We start from the raw sequence: 13,650 nt of genomic DNA, 5'->3' as shown, positions 1-13,650 counted from the left end.
ATGTTAGAGGAGTGACACAAAAGACAGTTCCCATTTGAGAATCCAGAGCACCTGGATTGAGACACAAGTGAAACGGAATCCAGACTTCAAACCAAGTCCAATTCTGGTTTATCCCATTTTCTGTTTGTTTATTTTCTGTTTTTGTTTTTGTTATCTGTATATAATCTGCATATGCCTGAAATCGTAATATGGAGGGCAGAGCAGGGCTCTAGTAAAAGTCTGTTTTTCACAAGGATGTCAGAGGAGCGACAGCATGAAAGTCTCCCTGTTGCGTCATCACACCAAAAATGGACCGCAGTTTTGTCCTGATGTTCCTTTGATAAAAAGTTGAGGACTCAAACCTTTGTTGACTTGCATGGGACCTTTAAATTAGAAGTAACTTCAGTCACCGAGGTTTATTTTTGGAGTGAAACATCCAGTGACCGAGCTTGAAATCTGTGACGGGTCACACCGTTGAGGGAAGTGAAATAACAGTGCGGCTAAAGTTTGTGGGTCATTTTGGATGAATTTTGCAACTTTTTTGACTCGCAAATTCCAAGTGTAACAGTTTGGGGCAAATGTAACAAAGACACAAGTGCAAACAACCTGTCTGTTAAATGAACGTGTCTCGTGCACAGGTTGTAAGTACAGCGATTCCTTCTCCTGCCAGAGGAAATGTAATCTTGCAAGTTGCAGGTTTGGTGTGTAGCACACATGACAGCCAACGAGCCAACGTGCACGTCGGCGTCTGCTGGCCAGCTCCACTGACAGCATCGACTACACACTGGCACTGGTTTCAAAACTGCCTACTGTACCGGCAGATTTAACCCAAATGTAGGATGTAGTGTGCCAACAAGTGAAATCTGCAGTATGCCAAAGATATATCATACTGACGAGAGCTGGGTCTGGACCTTGGCTAATGTTATAGCACCAACTTAACCGACTCGGTATTATTGAGTATCAAGATGCCTCTAAATGAAATATCAAATTGTACGACCTGTGAGTGGCAATGGTGGAGCTGAAACACAAGCTGAACCTCACAAATCAAATGTAACCGCATTTTGGTGAACTGTTTTATATATTAATATTATAAAAGTACTCTGAGTATGAAAATGCCAAACAACTGAAAACTACAAGACTAGAGTAAAGATACGAGAATAGAACCCCCCCCCCCCCCCCCATGCCATTTTAAACCAGCCTTTAAGCTACAATACAATCAAGGCTGTAATCCAATTTAAAAAAAAAGAACTTTTGACAATTGCCAACTTGGAAATTTGCTCCCAACTTCTTGGAACTGGTGAGTCAGGAGTGACTGAATGAGACTGTCTGGTTCTCTTGGTACAAGCAGTTCACACTTTTTTGATAATAGATAAATAAAAAACGCAAAATTGAGCTTTTTTTTTTGTCAACCATTTTTTTAACGTTTTTTTTCCTCCCGTTTTCGATCTTTGAATCGGCTAAGAAAACTGTCTTGAACTGTAAAAATGGTCTTTTATTGCCAAAATCAGTGTCTCTAATCCTTTAAGTAAAACCACACTTAAACTAGAGATCACCAGCCTCAACAGCGTTTATATGCTAGCTCCAATTTTTGGGCAACTCTCTTGTTTCCTCAACACATAGTAGAGCTCCAAAATGAAAATGTTTAATATCTACGCAAGGATTTAAAAAAAAAAACCCATGCTCAGTGGCCATATTTGGCGACATGCTCTGAAAGGTCAAGCTAGAACTGGAGATGCCGCGATAGATTTTTAGGCAAACGTATAAACCAGAGACATTCCAGCATAGAACTCCTTCGGTGATTACAAATTGAAGTTTTTACACGTAAATTTGAACAGATTATGTTTAACATGTGAGGTTTAGAGGTGTCAGTAGGATGAGCCACTGCTATAACAGAACTGATGCAGCATTATTGATTGATATCCATTTTGGAACCCTGGACTTATGCTTGTACGAACTGTCAACTTCATTTTAAATGGTTGAGTGCTACACACCAATCAAAAAAAGTGGGGTAGAATATTTGTTTCATGATTGGGTGGAATGTTTTAGGAGAGAGTGATTCACTGCTTAGACGTTTCAGGGAACGTCTGTTTGGTATTGGTATCAGCCGGTACGGTTTCAGTATCAGCCTGGGCCATCTCCAGGTGGTGGGCTTATTTCGAAATTTTTGAACTGAGCTTTAAGAGGGAATAAGTAAAAGTAAAGCTTGTTTTACAAAATTTAGACGTAGTTTTTTAAATGGAAATAAACATAATCCAACAATAATGTGCCACGTATTATCCAAAAAGCAACATATCATGCAGTGTAAGCTGTCATCGTCTGGATGGACCTCTGTAATATGCTAAGCACCTGCAGGTATGCAAGCTGTGAGCATTGCGCTATGGTGCCTCACACAGAGCCCCAGCATCAGCTGTCACTTCAGTCTGGTCACGTTTGACTGAGACACGTCCAGACGCGGGGATAAAAACCTGCTCTGTGCCTCTGGAGGACAGACACTGCATCTCTTACAGCACCACACAGAGAGCCCATCCTCCATTCTACATCATTTATAAATAACAACTTACACACATGAGCATGTTGCGTTTCAGAGGTGGCCAGCTTATGCAAAAGGTGGATGATTTATGTGATCTCTGACAGTGGCAGGACGGAAGACTGGACGATCAAATGCAGACATTTGAGAGGACGGGCATGCAAACAGCAATGAGCAGACATTAAAGGGCTTGAACATACCGAGCAGCACTGATAAAATCGTGGCAATCAGAAGCCAATTCCTCTTCAGTAAGCCTTTGAAATTCACGCCTCGTCGCTCTTTGTTGCCCATCATGTCCATGGTGCTGTTTTTTTTTTTTTTTCACCAGAGGAGAGGAGAGGAACACAATGACCCCTGCAGAGACACAAAAGGCTCCCGCGGTCTGGATGTCAGATGCAGACGAGGCAGAGGAGGATAAGAGTCTTCGCGTTGCTACAGCAAAGGATGCAGCCGTCAGACGTTACTGATGGCCAGCGTTGGTGTGAGGGAGGGGGTGTGCGCGAATCTGTGTGTATACCAGAGGGAGGGAGGTAGGAGGAGAGGGAGATATACAACCCTCGCTTCAACACCCCCCCCCCCCCGCACCTCTCATGAGCAAATTCTGACATCTTCTCCTTTTTGTGACGAATCCTAGCCAGTGATTCATGCTGGAGGAGAAGCTGGGAATAGAAGAATATAATTACAGCTCAGTCCGACCTCAACAGTGATTAAACGTTACCTCACAGGAACAATTTACTGGATTGAGTGACCTCTAGTGGTGAAGTTGCAGATCACAGCCCCTTGACTCGGTCCCTTTTTAAACCTGTAAGACAACCTCCAGTGGTTGTACTGGCTAATTGACGTATGATCCTACATTTGCCAAATGTAGCAAATGTCTCACAACACAAAATTGTGAGCCAGCAGCAGAAACCATTTCATCAATATCAGAAAATGATTGATCTATGCAGCGTTTTCCAGTCTTCTTTGACTTTGATAGTGCGGTGCTTGTTGTTTCAGAGGCGGGGCAATGGGTCGTGTGATGCCATAAAGCTATCCACAATATACAAAGTCAGGAATAAAGCCAGAACCTGAGAATGAAGTCAGGACTAGACTTCCGTCCTAAACTGTTTTCCAAAGGATGTCGGGAGGAGAGAGATGAGGGCTCTTCATCGACAGTGAGTTCCACGAGGTCTTGCAGCAACACAAAGATGAACACAGCAGGCGGGCACACAGAAAGCAGCAGACAAGAACACTTTCAGAGCACACGGCAACACAAGATAAAACTCAACTCTCTGACAAGAATCCACCCTGACTTCTACACATTGGATCACTACCGCTTGGCACATACAGGTTTTCAGCTCTTTCAGTCTCTTTTCCTCAACAAACACACAGCTGTTGTATGAACAACCTGTCCTGGGTTGTTCATTTTATTGCTTTAGTCTAGCAGATCTATGTCTTGCGGGTATCGTTTTAGAATTCTGCTTTGTGACTGTGCTGCCATCTGCTGCCATGCCTGGGACAAGATGACACACACCTGGATGCGTGTCCCAGTTGTTCTAAGACCCCACTGATGTGCACTTGGACCCGGTACTCTGCTGGTTCCTTCTTCTTCCTGTGCTAAAGCTGATGGGAAATAACCTGAAAATCAAACAAATGCATAATGCAAGCATGTTACAAATGAGGTTGCTATTTGCTTCCCATCACACACACACACACACACACACACACACACACACACACACACATTACAAATCACACACACACACACAGTATCTGTCTCGATAACTATGAAGTGTGTTTGACACGTTGGCTTATTTTTGGCCGAAATATGTTATAGCTGCTAAATTAAACTCCTTCTACTCCAAAAAAACAAAACAAAAAAACAACACAAATATTGCAAAGTATATTTCTGTAAATGCAAGTCAGACTATCTCACTGTTCTTAATGGGGAACTGCTATTTCAACCTGGACCCTGAAGTATTTTTAGTCCAAGCGAGCGATGGAAACGTTTCAAAATCACTGCAAGTACGGAGCAAGAGCAGAGCTGCCTTCAGGCCCCCAGCAGGTACAGCGTAATCCAATGATGTCTGATAATTATAATAATCTGAGCCTGTGAGAGTGAAAAAAAACAAAAACACTTGTAGTTGGCATAATTTGACGCCAGCCAGTTGCCCCATTGGATACATCGTACCTGTCTCTTGCTCCACACTGGAGCGTTTACAAAAATAATAGTTTCCATCAGTCACTGAGAGAGAAATTAGGGAACAAGAGGCAAGGTTGAAAAAACGCAAATGCAAATTTTACTTTTATTCAAGAACTGCACTTTGGTGTGTTGAGGTATCTCTACTTAACTTGAAGATTTTTGGGGGGCTTTGTCCTTTTTTTTCTCCACCACGTCAGAGCGATATTGCATTTTTACGACGTTGCATCGGTCTTCAGTCATACCTAAGCTACCAGTCAAAAGTTTGGCCACAACTTCTAATTTAAAGGTTTTTCTTTATTTTCATGACAGTTTACATTGTAGATTCTCACTGAAGACATCAAAACTATGAACACGTCTGGAATTCTGTAGTGATCAAAAAAGTGCGAAATAACTCCAGACGCGTTTTATATTCTAGATTCTCCAAAACAGCCACCCTTTGCTCTGACTCCTGCTCTGCTCGCTCTTGGCGTTCTCTCCGTCAGCCTCATGAGGTCGTCAGCTGAAACGGTTCTCCAACAGTCTTGAAGGAGCTCCCAAAGGTGCTGAGCACTTGTTGGCCCTCTGGCCTTCACTCTGCGCTCCATCTCCTCCCAAACATCTGGAGTGGGTTCAGGTCAGGTGGCCGTGGACGCCCGGTCACCTGGGCAGGCCTCCATCCCTCTCCTTCTTGGTCAAACAGCCCTCACACAGCCTGGAGGTGTGTTTGGGGTCGTTGTCCTGTTGATGATGAAATGACGGTCCAACTAAACGCAATCAGGATGGGATGGCGTGTTGCTGCAGGACGCTGTGGTAGCCATGTTGGTTCAGTGGGCCTTCAGTTTAGAATAAATCCCCACCAGTGTCACCAGCAAAGCCCCCCCACACCATCACACCACCTCCTCCATGCTTCACGGTGGGAACCCTGCATGTAGACACCATCCCTTCACCTTTTCTGCGTCATACAAAGACACAGCGCGTGGAACCAAAGATCTCAAACGTGGACTCATCAGACCAAAGCCCAGATGTCCACTGTTCTGATGTCCATTCCCAGTGTTTCTTGGCCCAAACAAATCTCTTCTGCTGGTTGCTTTTCCTTAGTCCTGGTTTCTTAGCAGCTGTTGGACCATGAAGTCCTGATTGGCGCCGTCTCCCCTGAGCAGTTGGTGTAGAGAAGTGTCTGCTACTAGAACTCTGAGGCGTTTATCTGGGCTCCAGTCTGGGGAGCTGTTAACTTGTGATTTCTGAGGCTGGAGACTGGGATGAACTCACCCTCAGCAGCAGAGGAGACTCTTGGTCTTCCTCTCCTGAGGAGGTCCTCGTGTGAGCCAGTTTCATCGTAGCGCTTGATGGTTTTTTTGTGACAGCACTTGGGGACACACTCAAAGTTTTTGCACATTTCCGGACTGACTGACCTTCAGTTCTTAAATTTATGATGGGCTGTCGTTTCTCTTTACTTAGCTAATTGGTTCTTGCCATAATCTGAATTCTACCAGCTGTCAGAGGTGTGTAGCAACCTGACTTCTGCACAACACAACTGACGGTCCCAACCCCATTAGGAAGTCAAGAAATTCCACAAATGAACCCTGACAAACCTGAGAAGTGAAAACCAATTCAGGTGATGACATCATGAGGCTCATGGAGAGGAGGCCAAGGGTTTGCAGCGCTGGCAACAAAGCAAAGGGAGGCTACTTTGAGGAATCTAGAATATAAAACATATTCAGAGTTATTCAACAATTTATTCCTTGCTCCATAATTCCCTGTATCTTGCTTCATATATTTGATGTCTTCAGTATGTGCCGACAATGAAGTAAGTTGTAAAAATAAAGAAAAAATTCATTGAAAAAGAAGCTGCTTCCAAACATTGGACTGGTAGTGTACTTTGAAGAGAAAGACTGTTCATAGAAAACAAAGAAGACGAAAAAAAACCCTCATGAAGATCAAAAGATTTCAGATTTCGATTAGCAAACACCACTTTAACATGACGGCTCCCAGCACTGGAATACACAAATATGACATAGAATGTGTATTTTTACATTTATTGCTCAAGTCAACTCAATATCATACACTTTTTCTTATTTTACTGAAGTAAAATTTCGAATTCACGCCTTTACCAGTGTGCTACTTTACCTGCGTATTTCTAATTTTATTCAAGTAAATGAACTGCGTAGCTAGCTAACTGCGTAACCAGCTAATAAACGTTAACAGGAGAAATCGCCGTGCTCGGAGCGTTCGCGCGAGCGTTAGCATTCGGTGGTTTTGTTCTGAAGGAACTGACCGGAACTTGAACATTTTACACCGCGTGTTTGGCCTCACTTGACGGTGGCATGACAGAACTGAGCCAGTCAGTCGTCCGCAGGATCGCCAGGCAGCCGGTTATTGTTGGTCTGAAATGAAAGGAAGTCGGGTGTGTTAACCCGGTAGTCACCCCGGTGTACAGGACGCTAGACAGCAACATTCGTCTGCCCGACCGGTCTGGAGGCTGCCGCTAGCTGACTGGTTAGCTAGCTCGCTAACCTAAGTTTACCAGTAAAGACGTAAAAAAAGGACGAGAAGCAGAGTGGGTAAAGCGGGGCCTCTGGCTACTAGCAGCTGGTTTACTACTGTCCTGGAGAGGTTAGCATCGCGGAGCAACATCCTGCTGAGATGGGTGAGTAGACAGACACCTAACGAGTTAACAACTGCTTTATTCATTTAACCTAACCAACCAATATGACTGTCACTATGACAGGGAGCAGTGTATGGTCGGGCTGAGATGTTGTAATGAATGGCTGTCATTATGAAACTAGTGAAATGAATAGCTGACAAGAGCTAAATCGTCAGTAACGCTACTCGGGTGGGGTAGCTACCCTCTCCATCCTCTGCTCGCTCTCACCGCACGTCAGAAACCTCCTCTTAGCATCTCCGTGAATACACGGTGATGTTATTGCACTGCCTTGTAATTCAAACACGGTTCGAAGTGCTTCACAGGTCTTAGACGTTAAATCAATGTGCATCCCTTGAAATGGCAGCACCGAAAATGGCACTCCTCCATCTGCACAGCTGTTATGCAATATAATCCAGCAGCCCACTGAGTGTGCGTGTGTGCGTGTACGTGTATGTGTTTGTGTTGCTGTTTCTACTGCATCGATCTCAAGTGTTCACGCTTCTTCTGTTTTATAAACAAATACACGCCTGTTGTCACATTTATTGTAAAACAGAATGATTTTATAAACTTGATGCGCTAAATATTACACCTCCATCCTTCATATCATGATTGGCTTCTGTAGTGGGGGGGGGGGGGGGTAACTTTTACACGGTCTGGACTCCCTAAGCTGGCACCATTTTTGATCAGTAGGATTTTAGATATTTTGGTTGCAGCTCTCTTCAGATGCATCACTGCTCTGATGCTTAAAATTGTCAATCAGTTTGCGATCTGCTTTGTTAATTGTGCTGCAGGATTTGGTGAAAAAAGTAATTATTGAGTACAAAATAGAAATTGCAATGTAATAAGTTATATAATGGAATCATGGGTCTACTTGCTTGGTTATTAAGGAAAATGCACACACAGTGTACTTCTCAACTGAACGTATGAACTCTTTGAAAAAATGAAAACATCAAGCATTTCTGCAGTACTTCACAGTAACGAAATTTAACGAACAACAGTGTTTCACTAAATGAAATAGATGTCAATAACAAAAAAAACCCGTCATGTCATTCCTGCATTTGTGCAGTACCGTTCAAAACAATAATTGTATTTCTTTTTAGGGTTACATAACTGCACAGGCTGACACAGCGATTGTGAGTGGATTAATCATACAGCATTACTGCTTAAGAACATTTTTAGCAAACATTCTGCGATTGTAAAGGTTTTGTAACTGTCAAGTAAATGTTGTGTTTTTAATTTCTTTAACAATGCGGAATTTTTTTTTTTTGCATAATATTTTTCTTGCAGTAATGTATAAAATTGAACGGGGAAATGTACAAGAATTACCTGAAATTTTGCAAGGAATTGGTAAAATGTTCCAAGAGAATTAACATAAATGAGTAGAAAATGATAAACAAAATGGGATTTTGAAAGATTAAGACAATTATTATGATTAAATATCTAAAAATGAGATCAGTGATCTAGCGTTGGAGTGGCTGTCTTTAAATTCTTGCTTTTCACAGATAGTGAAATTAAGAAAATGTAAATCAATTTCCTAAGGACTTCCCGGAAGACCCTCAGGGACCCTGTGCGGGTCCTTTGACCATAAATTGAGAAGCCCTGATCTAGAGCACCTGATCTATTTGACAGATTAGGGTGTCACATGGTTTATTGAACCAGAAAGGAGGACTGATTTGGACAGAGAGAGGCTGGAGCGATGGATGTGTGTGTGTGTGTGTGTGTGTGTGTGTGTGTGTGTGTGTGTGTGACCAGCTCACTCCTACAGTACAGTTACTGTGGTCCTTATGCAATATTGCAATATCTTGTGTTTGGGAACAAAATGGAGAGACGTCTAGTTTTCATCTGTACATTTTAGGATCTTTGAATATATAGTTGAAAGCATCATGTCAGCCGAGGAGGTATTTGTGATGCAGTCTGGACTGAACGTGATATGTCGGCCCTGTTCAGCTGAGACTAAACCAAAGGCGACGCTGCGAGCCAAAAACAGTGACGAGGTCCCCGACACACCTGAGCGGCTGCAAAGGTAGCACGCCAACCTCTTTGGTGGAAACGCTTATACGCCAGACAAAGAGACAGATTAAAATAATCACACAGAGAGAACGTTAGAAGCAGGAGAATATCTTTTTAAAGTGTCAGCGTCTTTGTGGACTGAATGTTCTGCTCTGCCTCACTGAACACAGTGGAAGGAGAGAGAGGTCCTCCTGCAGTGTGCAGGCCGGTAGGCTACAGATCACTCTCCTCTTTAGTATGTGGCAGGATTATATGGAAAGTTGCTAGTCATGGAAGGACAGGAGGTTCTGTCTGCTGGGGACACGGGAGAAGGGCTGTTATAAAAATTACATGCAGATATCTTTCTGGATGTGAATGATAGGGCTTTGCTCGTGGCATGTCAGGGACAAATATATCGGCCTATATGTTAAGCGAAATATTAATTTATTAGTCCATTACTCAAAACCAGAAAGTCAGTTATTTCTGAGCCTCATCTATCCTTTTGGCGGGTTCTAACAAGCAGGGAAGCACGAGCAAAGATGATAAGTGATAGATAACAAAGAAGAGGGGACCAGATTATTCCATCTACTAGTAAGGAGAGGAAATACTAGTGGAAGTAGGGGAAGGGTAAGTCATATACGTACAGCATATCATAACCCTAATAATATTGAATCCTTGGTGCTTTTATTTTGAAGGCAAGATAGCTGAACTGGAACTGATTTTTTGGAATCTGGACTCATACTAGACATCTGAAACTCTCCGATCGTGGTCACATCCGTTATATTTGTAGTTGAAGTCTGCAATCTTCACTAGAATCATCACTACACTGCATATCTACTACACCGCCTGCAATCTAGTAAATGGGACGACTGGATGAAATGGCAACTTGCAAAACCACAAAGAGAAAAGTATTTGTTGAGTAAGTAACATCATAGATAATCCAGTGGTAGGTGAGATCGTGTGCAGGAGGTTTTCTCATCATTCCTCGCAATTTTCGCACCTCTCAGACACACCTGCTGTACCCAAATGTGCAAAACCAGACCCTGACTGCTGAGGAAAACGGCTACATCCAGGTGTTATGGCAGGCTCTATGTGCCTGTTGAGAACTGCATGTACAAATGCGATCTTCTTTTATAAGTAGGTGAAAAGAATTATTGTGGGCTTCATCCATGTTTCTAGTTCAAACTAGGGGAGGTTGTTCTCTGCAGATCCAGAAACACTGAATAATGTAGCCACACTGTCAGTTTATTTCAGAACGTCAATGGATTAAATGTTTTTTGGACATAATTTAATCACTTTGTCCCACTCGTCCATTTCATCCGTGTAACTCACCTGATCTCCAACTTTATAATCATTGCTGGACATCAATCAATTCTTTTAATTGGAACTCACTTTTCTATTTTTTATTTTTTATTTTTTTTTGCTCCAACACTGTGATTAACAGCGATCTAATAATTATCAGCACTTAATTGATTGGCTTTGACAAAGACAAGGTCAAAAGCTGCTCAACCGATTTCTCTCCCTTTGTCCTGCACTGATAATCTCAATCTCTTTCCCTAAATGAATGACTTTTCATCTTCTGTCAATGACATGGTTGTGCTTTCAGATAATTTGAGTGATGCCCTGGAGAAGCTGAAGCTAGCGTCGACGGACAGCACCTCTGACAGCGTGGAGAGCTGTCTGGACTGCCTGCTGAAAGCCCTCACCAACAACAGTGAGAATCCACAGCTCGTCAGATTCCAGTTCATTTTCTCTTGTTATAATTATTCTTTAACTGTCACTCTGGTGGTCTGCCCAGTTGATACCTTGCACCATTGGTGTAATTATTTCTGCATGAGTCAATTGTAAAGTAAAGCAGTGAAAAGGCACATTTTTGTGCATTGAGACAGTACAGAGAAGGCGACAGTTCCGGCTAAGTTTGGCCATTTAATTCGTTGTCATCTCAGCTGACATTAATGGGGAAGAACAGATTTATTCACCGAAGGGGGTCAGCCTCTAGAGCGCTAGGTGGCAGTATGCCCCCATACAACTGGCAGATGCCATATTTTCTTTCGATTAACCTTCGTTTTGTCACCGACCAAAACAACTTAACCAGTGACGTACCTTATTAACAGAGGAGTTGAATATAAAGACAATTGAACACAAGTGAACAACTCCTTAATTTGAGATGGCATCAAGTTTGCCTCTTTGTCCAGAAAAATGTTGTTCTTGCTGTAGTTTCGCCTTCTGTAATGACACCCTCCTTTGACTCTTGCTGTTTGTTGTGGTAAAGTGTTTAGTAGTGCCACCTGGAGGGAAGAAGGTTCTGGGTCCAAAAGTCGTTTTGGACCTTTTCTACCTGCATCTGCACTGGTCCTCTCCAGGTGCTTCAGCTCCCTCCCACAGACCAAAAAAGTGCAAGTTAGAGACTCTAAATTAGGTTTAAGTGGGAATGTGAGTGTACCTGTATATGTCACCCCTGCAATGGACTGGTGACCTGTTCACTGTGTACGCCGCCTCTCGCCCAATGGCTGCTGGGGTAGGCTCCATCCCCCCACGACTCTCAACAGGATAAGTGATATTGATGATTGATAGATGAATAGAAACACTGCAGTGGATGCTGCAGAAAGCCCTGCAGATTAATGGCCTATTGCATGTCTTGAAGTGTATAGATGGCAGAGAAATGCGACTACCACAGTTTAATCTAGGCGTCTTCGTCCGATTTCAAGAAATGCGACTGAGAATGACATTACATGTTTAGGTGTATTTTAAAACTACTAAAATTTTAGTCAGATGAAGACTATAAATCAACTTGTATTAAATAATGTCAACACACTGAGTTTTTGCAAAACTTGGGTTTTCTTCTCTGGCTGATGGTTCTTGATCAGAGTCGTTGTTGTTTCCAAACCCAGGGAGTCATTGTGCTAAACTGGATCATTTCAGAAGTAACACTGGCATTGCTTCGGCCCTGCCCCATTTATCGGGCATTAGAATGAATTCTGTGTCTTCATTGTTTATCTAGATGATGCAGAAATTCAGATCAGTCAGAGCACATCTGGAGTCGGTCAGGCTTGCATTGTGATTGGATCTCAGCCAAAGAAAAATCAGCCAAGCTAAAGTCCACCGGTTGCCACTCACTCGTCGGAGCAAGCCAACTTTTTTGGGAAATACACATATTTGCTATACAAAAAGAAACACCCTCGTCTCCTCCGTGTGTATCCATTAGGAAGACCCACACAGACAAGCTAGTTAGCTTAGCACAATGAATGGTAGTGAATGAAGTCATCAAATAGATCAGCTTCAGGATCCTGGTTTGTTTGAAGTAATGATCCTTATCCTCTTTTGCAACATCGGCCACGATTGGTCGCAGCAGTCGCCCTTCTAGTGGTCAACAAACTACTGGTTTTGGACCAAAGTTACATTTGGGTTTATGAGGTACTGCGTGAAATCACTGCTCCTTGAGGTTTTATCTAGAAACTAGTTCCAACATGTGTCTGATTCTAAAACACAATGTCTCATCTTAGTCAAAGACTATGTGAGAAGTAGAGACATGCCAGTGCTTTCCATGCGCTACCATTCACTGTGCTAATCTAGCGAGCTGTCAGCTAGTAGCCAGTGGGCCCTTGGGAGGATGGCAGGTAACCTTATTTTTGAAAACTGCGGTATTCCTACACAAGTTAAAGGTTCTCCGGTGGGAGTGACAGCGCCAGGTGGTGGAGTCTGCAGCTTGATCTGTTTATTTGTGTGTTCATTAGTCCTGAACAGTTTATCAATTGTTCTGAAACGAAGTTCACTTGGCCAGTGATGCACACTGCAGTGTTTCCCCGTCCAATGCTGCTAGCATTTCATTGAAAATGAAGTAAATTCAATAAAAAAATGGCATAAAAGTACGATATTTTGATTGTGCTACTGAAGTGTTGAGCCTGAGAATTTGTCAGTGCCCTGTACTTCTGCAGAGCATCAACTGATTGATTGTGTATCTTCCCCTGCAGACACAGATGCCAGTGTGAAGATCCAGGAGATGGGTGTTCTCCCTCTGCTCCCCACCCTGCTAAACCCCCAATCTTCCTGCACCCCCAAAGTAGCCAACATCATAGCTGAGGTGGCCAAAAATGGTGAGGCTCTCTCTCTCCAACAGTGTCTCATTGATAGTTTACAGTTTTCTTCTTGATTGCGATTGAAAGAGTCGTCTTTGTGATTGACAGGTTACCTCAAAGTGGAGCTCACTTTAGCAGCCCTTCGATGGTCGATGATCAAACCTTGTATACCTGCAGTATCAGACACACTCTACTCTCCATAATGCCTCTTCGTTAGCACGAGTAGCTTTTAACAAAAGCAAGAGCAAAAGTGGAGAGAATTAGAGGCAAGAAA

At 43.0% G+C, this 13,650-nt stretch overlaps 2 protein-coding genes across 5 annotated transcripts in view; one reads left to right on the top strand and one right to left on the bottom strand.

Annotated features, from left to right (window-relative positions):
• The window catches only part of slc1a1 (solute carrier family 1 member 1), a 24,927-nt gene extending 17,643 nt beyond the window's left edge, over positions 1-7,284 (bottom strand). The window contains exons 1-3 of one of the 3 annotated variants that reach the window (XM_086196603.1): positions 6,943-7,284; positions 6,260-6,366; positions 4,020-4,123 (exon numbers count right to left, since the gene is read on the bottom strand). Coding sequence is in view for 1 of the 3 variants with exons in the window: in XM_086196602.1 (XP_086052728.1) it covers positions 2,707-2,806 (100 nt within the window). In the remaining 2 variants the exon portion in view is untranslated. Of the gene's footprint in view, positions 1-2,706; positions 3,622-4,019; positions 4,124-6,259; positions 6,367-6,942 lie in introns of those variants that run through there. The other 2 variants (XM_086196604.1, XM_086196602.1) reach the window with 2 other exon arrangements.
• The window catches only part of rap1gds1 (RAP1, GTP-GDP dissociation stimulator 1), a 26,849-nt gene continuing 20,056 nt past the window's right edge, over positions 6,858-13,650 (top strand). The window contains exons 1-3 of one of the 2 annotated variants that reach the window (XM_086196599.1): positions 6,858-7,314; positions 10,907-11,014; positions 13,272-13,394. In XM_086196599.1, the coding sequence (XP_086052725.1) occupies positions 7,311-7,314; positions 10,907-11,014; positions 13,272-13,394 (235 nt within the window). In that variant the 5' untranslated portion in view covers positions 6,858-7,310. The remainder of the gene's footprint in view (positions 7,315-10,906; positions 11,015-13,271; positions 13,395-13,650) is intronic. The other variant, XM_086196600.1, reaches the window with a different exon arrangement.

Source organism: Aulostomus chinensis, chromosome 24 (genome assembly GCF_037954235.1).
Source record: "Aulostomus chinensis isolate RoL2024-O1b breed Wild chromosome 24, RoL_Achi_v1.0, whole genome shotgun sequence".
NCBI lineage: Eukaryota > Metazoa > Chordata > Actinopteri > Syngnathiformes > Aulostomidae > Aulostomus > Aulostomus chinensis.
The sequence above is the reverse complement of the archived record's forward strand: the minus strand, read 5'-3'. Positions and strand labels throughout refer to the sequence as shown.